The sequence below is a fragment of the Mus caroli genome, chromosome 4, assembly GCF_900094665.2.
Source record: "Mus caroli chromosome 4, CAROLI_EIJ_v1.1, whole genome shotgun sequence".
Classification (NCBI taxonomy): domain Eukaryota; kingdom Metazoa; phylum Chordata; class Mammalia; order Rodentia; family Muridae; genus Mus; species Mus caroli.
In genome coordinates this window covers 111,614,827-111,624,826 of record NC_034573.1, presented here as the reverse complement: position 1 = coordinate 111,624,826, position 10,000 = coordinate 111,614,827, and the positions used below count along the sequence as shown (strand labels likewise).

Below are 10,000 nucleotides of genomic sequence, written 5' to 3'. Positions count from 1 at the left end.
AATTCCTCTCAGCCTTAATGAACTTGGGCTTTCCCATTCGGAAGAAAATAACTGCTCCCCTGTACAGAAGTACTGAAAAGGTTCTGTATGGACACTATGTAAGAGGACTTATGTGGGTACTTAATTTAAATGAAGCTGGAAAGTAAAAAGTTCTTCTGCAACACTATCCACCTTTTTGTTGTTCTGAGGTTGGGTCTCCTGTAGCCCTGTCTGGTTTTGTAACTTTTATGTATCCTAGGATGGCCTTGAATTTCAGATCCTCCTACTTCACCTTCAATAGCACTGAGATTATATATCGGCTAGTTTTTTGGTTTGTTTGTTTTGTTTTGTTTTTCAACTTGTATCAAGCTAGGGTCATCTGGGTAGAAGAAATGTCAACTAAGAAAATGTTTTCATCAGGTTGACCTGTAGGAAAATCTGGGGATATTTTTTGATTGATGAGTGGTAAGGGAGGGGTCAGCTCACATTGAAAAATGCCATTCCTCAACAAATGGTCCTGGATTGTATAAGAAAGCAGGCTGAGGGGTGGAGAGATAGTTCAGCCATTAACAACACTAGCTAACTTGTTTGAAGGACTCAGGTTGGAGTCCTAGCATCTATGTGGTGGTTTATTTGTCTATAACTCCAGTCTCCTGGGATCCAATGCCCTTTTCTGGCCTATGCAGGTACATGGTGCACAGACATATGTGCAGGCCAAATACCCATACATATTTAAAAAGAAAAAGAAAAAGCAGGCTGAGCAAGTCATGAGGAGGAAGCTAGCAAGCGATATATCTTCATGGCCTCTGCTTCAGTTCCTTCCAAGTTCCTGTTGTGACTTCCCTCGATCATGGACTAGAATCTACTATGTGAAATAACCCTTTCTAGGACAAGTTGCTTTTGGTCATGTGACAGCAATAGAAGACTAACTGGCTTGGTTTTATAGTGATTGGGGTCAAACCTTAGCCTTTGTGTGTAGTAGGCAAGAACACTGCCAACTGAGTCATTCCTGGCCCAAGCTGTCCCCACTTCTAGTGATATTGGCTGCTGTATCAGACTAGGCACACACTGAGCATTTCTGTCATCGTAGGATGGGAGAATGCTGTGCCAGACCCAAGACTGGCCAGAGATCCGAGGAAACAGCATGACTGAGCTGAAAACACAGGCCTGTACCTCCTTGCTCTTGAGAGAACACTGGTGAGTGACATCACAAAGCACAGCTCATAATGGCTCCAGAACATCTGAACTCCCTGGCCGCTTTCCCTAATTTATGTCTAGATTCCTGAAGTCTCTGCACATGTAGTTCCTGGAGCTGCTGTTTTAAAATGCCAACATTTCCAACTACAACTTCTTCTTGGGACAACCTCTTAAATGCTCTTGCTCGCAGCTCAGTATGGAATTGGTTACAAGCAATGTTTATAGGAGAGACTACTAGTGTGCCTCAGCCAACAAACTTGGGAATACTAGATAATCTCGCTCCCGCTGTGCAAATCATCCTTGGGATTTCCTTTTTGACTTTGTTGGCAATTGGACTATTTGCCTTATGGAAACGAAGCATTCGGTCAATTCAGGTTGTATACTTATAGAGAAATTTAAGTCTTTTGCTGGGTGTTTGTTGGGTTTTGTTGGTCTAAGACAGAGTGGTACTTTAGGCTGGCCTTGTAGAACGAGGCTGACTTCAAATTTAGGATCCTCCTGCTTTGTTAAGCCCTCACCCCACCCAACCCCCATCCCTCACTAAGGGCTGAGAGAGCAACAAACACTACCATTCCTGACTTAAAGTTTAATTTTGGTTACCTGTCTTTCATATTGCTGCTACCCAATTTTAAAAGTCCATGTAAGTGTTCAGGGGTAAGCCACTGTCTCTGTCTCTTAAGTTGATTGAAACTGTACTATTTTTGAAAACCTCTACCAATTAGGTTGTGAGCAAAAATACTTTCTCACAATGGTGTTTGGCTTGTATCTAATACAAAATAGATTTGACTGGGTGGTAGTGACACACGTCTTTAATTCTAACACTTGGGAGACAGAGGCAGGAGATCCATGAGTTTGAGAACAGCCTAGTCTACAGAATGAGGATTGCTGGAGCTACATAGTGAAACCCTGTCTCAAAAAACTTTTTGAACAAGTTCATCACTTGAAAAAGTTATCTGAGCCAAAGTTTAATTGATCGCTTGTCTCTCAGAGCCCTTCATGCCCTACACTTTTCATAGGATGAGCAGTGTAGGACAACCAGGTTCCTGTGCGGGGTGGGTGGGGGGACTCGCACATTACTGCCAATGATGTTAATGATTCTGCTATTTAACTGATAGGGAGTTGTGTGTGCATTAAGACATCCTAGTTCATTTTGTTATTATGTTTTAACAAGCTAAGCTCCCAGAAACATACTAGGGCTCATTAGGGGAAACGTAAGTTTAAAACACTGAGATTTTAAGGAGCATTTGGAATTTGTATAATTTCGTTTAACCCTCAATGATAATAATAGCTCATTTATAAAATTGTCCTTGGAGTTATGGGAAATCTTAATAACTCCATGAGATGGAGTTTATTTTTCACATGAGGAGTGAGGAAGAAAGTGGGGTGTGTGGAGGCTTGATGTAAATATGAGAAGATAGAATTTAAGGAGGGTTCTTGTTCTGTTTTGTCAAGAAGGACTTCTGTAGCTTGGCTGCCCTCAGATTCACCAGATAGTGAAGGCTAACTTTGAACTTCTTTTCTTCATCACTCTACCTACCAAATGTTGAAATTGTAGACAATCCTGAGGGCTTTCTTAAAGGGTGGGTTGTTTTTATGATTGTACAGAAGCACTATTACAGGATCACTTTGTAGTTCTCTTCTTTTTCCATTTAGGAATCATGGTTGAATCTGAAGTTTAACATCAGAAAGCCCCACATAATAGGCAGAGCGGGGATTACCATGTCCACTTTAGAATTGGAGTAGTTTGGTTCCTGCCCAAATTTATACGGTTTTGTTAGAGCTGGCAAGGCTGGAGTCTAAACCTCATTTTTAGGATTTCAAATTTAATTTTTATTCAAAATCTCATATAATAGAATCCAACAAATAAACATAAGTTGTCAATACAAGATTATGTGTGCGGGCACAAACATAGACACTTTTCAGTTATCTAATAAAAGTGTAAAGTAAGAACACAAACTTTCTAGTTTAGTGCAATCAGAGAGATGGTTGGACACTTGAACACTTTAAGCTAAACCACAAAAACAGAAATCAGGTGTGGTGATACATTCATCACCATAATTCCATCGTTTGGAAGATATGGGGTAGGATGATTGGAAATTCAAGGTCATCCTTGGCTACAGAGCAAGTTGGAGGGTCATCCTGGGATACATGAAAACCTATCTCTAATGGACGGGAGAAAAATGGGGGGAAAGATACACAAACAAAAAGGAGTAATATATCAGAGTAAGTAACACTGTGGACTCAGGAATTAGACTGCTTGTTATACACACATTTTTGGTGGACTATCTGCTCTGAACTGAGATCACTCATTTAACCCCTACCCCAGTTTTCTTATCTGTAAAATGGGCTTGCTAAAAGTGCTGCTTTATAGGATTACTGAGGTTTAAAAGTGATAGAATGTGTAACTTAGCCTAGTGTTGATTGCTATAAGAGGGGGAGTTATGGTTTTACTCTAATCCTACAAGGAATCTGTTGTAACATATTAAAGCAATTTTTTCATGACCAGTGTCTTAGTCAGGGTTAACTACTGCTGTGGTGAAACACCATAACCAAACCAACCCAGGAGGAAAGAGTTTATTTGCCTGACACTTCCATATCACTATTCATCATGGAAGAAAGTCAGGACAGGAACTCAAGCAGAGAAGGAACCTGCAGGCAGGAGCTGATACAGAGGCTATGAAGGGGTGCTACTTACTGGCTTGCTCCCCATGGCTTGCTCAGCCTGCTTTCTTATAGAACCCAGGACTATCAGCCCAGGGTTGGACCCACCCACAACAGGACTAGGCCCTATCCCATCCAATATCAAGTAAGAAAATGACCTACAAGCTTGACTGCAGCCCCATCTTATGGATGCCTTTTTTCTCAATGGAGATTCTCTTTTCTCCAATGACTTGTGCCAAGTTGACATAAAACTATCCAGCACAATCAGTAAATCTACTTTTTTAGGTCTCTATGCTGGGGAGAATTCCTGAACCCCAGTCCTGGCTTTATCAGTTCCAATCTGTGGTCTTGAACATTGACAGGGTGCACACTGGAAAGTGTCTACACAGGTGTGTCAAGTCCTGGGTTCTCCTGCATGAATAGCTCATAAGCTGGCAAGCTAACTTCTAACACAGAACCCACCACATGGTAACAGACTGAGCAAATGGTATCTAATATTCTGCCTTTTATTTGTTTTGTTTCTTTAAAAAAAAAAAGATGAATTTATTTTATTATATGAGTGTTCTATCTGCATGTATTCCTGCATGCCAAAAGAGGGCATCAGAGTTCATTATGGATGGTTGTAAGTTACCATGTAGTTGTTGGAGATTGAACTTAGGACCTCTGGGAGAGCAGCCAGTTCTCTGAAGCACTGAATCATTTCTCCAGTCCCTTATCATACTTTTTATTAAGTAAATACAAATTGAGTCCCTGGCCTATCTAACACTACAGTTTGTAAGTTGATGATGATCAAAAGATTAAAAGTAGAAAGGCTGGAGAGATGGCTTGGCAAAAACAAGAGCATTGGCTACTCTCCCACAGAACCCAGGTCTGGTTCCCAGCACCCACACAGCAGCTCACAACCATCTGTAACTCCAGTTCCAGGAGAGCCAAGCCTCTCTTTTGGCCTCCTTGGGCACCAGCCAGGCATGTAACTGGTATCTTTACATACATGAAAACAAAACACTCATACCCATAAAATAGTAAGGTATATCTTTAAAAGATTTTTAAAAACAATTAAAAGTAGGTGTGAGATGTTCTGTTGAAGGGAAAGCTTGGCTTAGAAATGGGGGGTGGATGGTTGTTACTAGGAGATCTTTATTCTGCTTTGGCTCTGTGGCTAACTGTGACATTTCACGCACATGACTGAGTGACACTGGTCTTGTTTCATTTTAGAAAATAGTGATGTTTGTGATCACACTCTACCAACTTTACAAGAAGGGCTCAGACTTTTTTCAGGTTTTGCTAGCCAACCCAGAAGGAAGCGGTCGCCAGATTCAAGACAATAATAATATCTTCCTGTCGTTGGGTCTGCAAGAGAAAATTTTGAAAAAGCTTCAGATGGTGGAGAACAAAGTGAGAGACCTGGAGGGGATAATCGTCGCCCGGAAACCTGCTGTGAAGCGGGACTGCTCCTCTGAACCCTACTGCAGCTGCTCTGACTGTCAGAGTCCCTTGCCCACATCAGGGTTCACTTCCACATCTGAAATGTGATGAACTCCAATCTTTTCCAGAAAAGCACTGCTTCCCTCATGTGTGCAGTGGTGTATCAATAAAATAGAGAACTATATTGAAACCACACTGCAAAGATCTGGTTCTCTCTTCAGCAGGGCCCAGTATCTACTTTGTATGCAGTAGGTAATGTGGGGGTAATGATAGCTGGAAATGTCTCCAAGGATGGGTTCTATGGCTTGGTGGTAAAAACATTTGCCTGGCACAAACAGGTAGGGTGCTGATTCAGCAGGCTTGGGACCTCATGGTAATGCAAGATAGCCAGACTGGAGCAGATAGAGAAAGGAGAGAGGGTGGTCAGGGTTGTGATTTTGAGGTCCATGCTGAAGACATTGGAGAAGCCAGTCACAGAGGGCCATGTTTTGCAAATAGGTTGTCTCAAGCTGGTCCTTGTTGTAAGAAGTATATGCAGTCTGTCTGGGGACTCCTGAATTACTCAGAGATGAGTAAAGGTGAGAATATGCATGAAGGAGAATGTGGTGTGTGTGTGGGGGTGGTGGTGTTTGTTTTTTAAGCAAGGTTTCACTAGGTAGCCCCAGCATGGCTTGGAACTTGTGTGTGTGTGTGTGTTGGGGTAGAGAGGGGCTGGGAGCATTACTGTCTGCATGTCTGTAACCACTTGCTTTCCTGGTGTCTATATAGGCCAAAAGAAGTTATTGGATACCCTAGAACTAGTGTGACAGGCATTTCCCATGTGGGCACTAGAAATCAAACTTGGGCCCTCTGCAAGAGCAACAGTGCTCTTAACTGCTAAGCCATCTTTCCATCCCCAAATATGCTCTTATTTTATAAACTATGATTTGCCCCAGTATATCCAGCTCACTAACAGACTGATGATAGAATTTTACAATTTATGTTTATGTTATCAAAATTTCTATTTTTAATTTGATCAGCTACTTATGAATGTTGCAATGATAATCAGAAGAATTCTAATTTATAATCATGTCATTTTAACTATACATAAATAAAAATAATGTTAATGATAGTTCATAAGAATCCTAACAAAGCCTCCAGTTGTGAGGAGTTACTATCTGCCAACATACCACTTCAACCAGGTGGCCGATCTGTCTTTCAAGGCCCTTAAAGCCTGCACTCCCAGAGATCTCTCTGCCTACTTCGATAACCTTGTACAACAATCAGGCAAGTCCTTTACAGACTTTCTCACGAGGGTTACTGAGGCAGTGGAGAGAAGGGTCGATTTAGGACCCACCTGAGACATGTTTGTTTAAACAATTGGATTGGGAGGGTCTTAATGCCCCAATCTGCAATGTGGTGGCAGCAGTCCATAATGATGACCTTCATAAATGGGTAGCAGCCACCAAAGACCTTGACTCTAGGGCAGGCAGCTGGGGCTGCAGAAAGACAAGTCTGTAGGGACTGCCCTTAACGCTAGGCCAAGAACAAAGTGCCCTTGCTGTAATAAAGGATTTCGCTGGGCACGAGACTGCAGGTCTCAGAACTCTGGTACACTCGGATATGATTTAATTCTAAAATGAGTGCCCCTCAGCCTTGTCAATAAGAGGGGACTTCTCCAAGCCTACCGTATATTAAGCTCTCCTCATGTTTCTACATTCACCCATAATGACTATACACCTAGATGGAATTCCATTGTTGCTGATGTCTCGTACACTTTGGGACAGGGACATATTAGGGGATATAGGTGTCGTTCTTACAACAGTTGGGCCTTCTTTGATGACATCATGGATCCAGCTAAAAGGGGAATCGCCCCCAAGTCTAAGAGAGACTTGCCCACCCTGGGCCTCCTGCCATCACGGAACCTGACCCCATACCACTGACCTGGGTATCACTTGCCAATATCTGGGTTGATCAATGGCCAAACATTGAACCAAAATTGTCCACACTCAACTGGTTGAGGAGCAACTTATACTTGGTCACTTAGAACCTTCAACCAGTAGACAAAACACCCCTATCTTTGTCATAAAAAAAGAAGTCAGAAAAATATAGACTCTTACAAGATATGAGCGCTATTAGTGAACAAATGGAAGAAATGGAGACTACTCAGGAGGGACTGCCTCATCCTGGTGCCCTCCCACAGACTGGTGATGGAGATTAAGGATTGCCTCTTCCAAATGCCCTGGCACCACAGAACAGATGCCGCTTTGCCTTTACAGTGTGGGAACCTAATATGCAAAACCCAGCTAAGAGACACCAGTGGACAGTCCTCCTACAGGGAATGAAAAATAGTCCCACCATCTGCCAGCCTTATGTGTCTGAGGCACTACGGGCAGCCCCTAAAGATATTTTGATCATCCACTATATGGACAACATTATGGTGGCACATCCTGATTCATCTCTTTCACAAAGAGCTACCTCAGAGCTCTCCTAAAAGACTTAGAAGAGCTTAATCTGTGGGTTGGCCCGAAAAAAAATGCAATCAGTTGTCCCCTCCCCTTCCCCCCTCGTACGCCTTTCTGGGATTAGCAGATTAGACTGCTGGCCTTCTCTATTTCTCGGACCTACTCCCTTGTGGAGCTTCAATCATTGTGTGGGCCTGTTAATTGGGTAAAGTTATTTCTCCTGATCCCCAATCAAGAGATGAGAAGTCTCTTCTCCGTATTGGAGAGCCCTAATAGCCCCTCTACTAAGAACACCCTCACCCAGGACACTAAGAGACTCCTGCAGAAGATAATGACCTACTTGTCTGACTCAAGCCTTAATAGACATAACCCTTTAAGGCCTTTGCTGGCAATAATTATGTGGACTACAGAGGGACCCTGTGGCAAAATGGGCCCCTCATCTGGCTGCACTAAGCTCAGATCTACATAAGGTAGCCTTCCAATATGAAATCACCTTTAAACTTGCTCTTAAGACAAGGGGCTTGATGAGAAGAACTTATAATAAGGAATCTGATAAGATACTACTGCCCTTTTCTCTTAAGCACTCTCAGTCTTTATGGGCAGATTCCCTTCGTTTTCAAGAAATGATGACAGGCACTGTTGATAACCACCCATCCCCAGATAACCACCTGTTGGCCCTTCCCCATTTACCTGTTGAAATTGAGCCCTTGTAGCCTACCCAATTCTAGCCCAATCCCTAAGGCCACTATGGCCTTCTCCAGTGCCAACAAACAAAGATATTGATTTTACTACAGAGGCCAGGTTTGAAGGATGTTACTCACATCCTTTGAAACCCTGGCTCAGTCTAATGAGGAGAGTTATTGGGGTTTCTGAGGCTCTTTGAACTCTGTCAGGCTGAGCCTGACATATTTTTGGATAGCCCATATGTAATACAGGCTGTTAGAACACTATCATTCTCCTACATAAAAGCTCAGAATCGTCCCAAACACGTCTTTATGGATCCCTTCAAGGAACCCTTGAGGATAGGGTGCACCTATGGTTCATTTCTTACATCAGATCCCACTCCAGGCTGCCAGGAGTCTTGGCAGTGATATAACTGACTTAAGGGTAATGATTGTTGACCAGGGGCTCTTGGAACAGATGAGAGCATTGCATCAACTATTTCACCTTTCCCCACAAAACTTACACAAGCTCTTGCCAGATTATCCACGAAACAATAAAAAACATCTTGCAAGATCTTGTGCCACCTGCGCCCCACTTGCACCATTGAGGCCATTCCATGGGGGAGGTGTCAAGCCAAGAGGGTTATGCCCCAGTGCTATTTGACAGATGAACTGGACTCATTATCCCTCTTTTTGTAATCTTAGATATTTACATGTTACTGTAGATACTTGCTGCTTCTCTGTATATGCTGTGGCCTCAATGGGAGAAAAAGCTTCCCACACCATCAAGGCTATGGAATCTGCTATGTTGGTTATGGGAGTGCCTTGGGTTTTGAAGACACATAATGACCCTCCCTATGCTTCTCAACAATTCAATGAGTTTGATGCCTCATGGAAGATTAACCACACTTTTAGGATTCCCTGTAACCCTCACGGTCAGAGGATAGTAGAAAGGTCCACTCAGACTCTAAAGGACTTGCTGACTCAGTTTACCTCCCCTGAATCCAAACATGACCTTCCCCTGGCCCTGGCAGAGGCCCTTTTTCACCTAAACTTCCTCACCTTTGATGATCAGGGATTAAGCCCTGCCTATAAACATTGGGTTTACCTACCTAGGAATACCACTCTTCCATTGGTACAACATCACAGTGGCAGTCACCCTTTGTTGACACAAGGGCTAGGCTATGCTTGTGTTTTTCCACAGGACTCTACAACACCATAATGGGTGCCAGTACAAAACATCCAACCAGCCATGAAAAAGGAGGACAGAGACGAAGCCTCTCTCTGGAGACCTTCTACCTGAGGAAATGGCACTTGTTAGAGCTATGTCTCTACTTGCCTGTGATCCCTGTTTTCATGCCATTTGCCTTACACCCAATCAAGTACAAAATATTTCCCAGGCCCGGGAACAAAACTCAAAAGTTCAGCTAACAGTTCAATCAGGTACACCACTAATTTTGCTAAAAGCAAAAAATCCCCCCAAAGAACTTTTGATTGCCAAAGAATTTGTAGTCCTATATTGAAGTAATTCACTTTGTCAAGTAACTTCTACTGATTACGCTCATGCAGATAAATTTAGTTACAGTTGAGAAATTTGAAACCTTAATCTCAACTTTTTTTTTTTTTTTTTTT

The 10,000-nt window shown here is 42.7% G+C and overlaps 1 protein-coding gene across 1 annotated transcript; it reads left to right on the top strand.

Moving 5' to 3' along the window:
* The first annotated feature begins 1,227 nt into the window (after window positions 1-1,227).
* Window positions 1,228-5,451, top strand: Tmco2 (transmembrane and coiled-coil domains 2). Its single transcript, XM_021161446.1, has 2 exons — window positions 1,228-1,550; window positions 5,053-5,451. The coding sequence occupies exons 1-2, from the start codon at window positions 1,305-1,307 to the stop codon at window positions 5,368-5,370; spliced, it is 564 nt and encodes a 187-aa protein (XP_021017105.1). The 5' UTR covers window positions 1,228-1,304; the 3' UTR covers window positions 5,371-5,451.
* Window positions 5,452-10,000: the final 4,549 nt, after the last annotated feature.

Coding starts and splice junctions, on each gene's coding strand:
- Tmco2 (XM_021161446.1), top strand. CDS start 1,305: ATGCCAACATTTCCAACTACAACTTCTTCTTGGGACAACCTCTTAAAT. Junction 1,551..5,052: donor GAAGCATTCGGTCAATTCAG/GTTGTATACTTA, acceptor GTTTCATTTTAG/AAAATAGTGATGTTTGTGAT.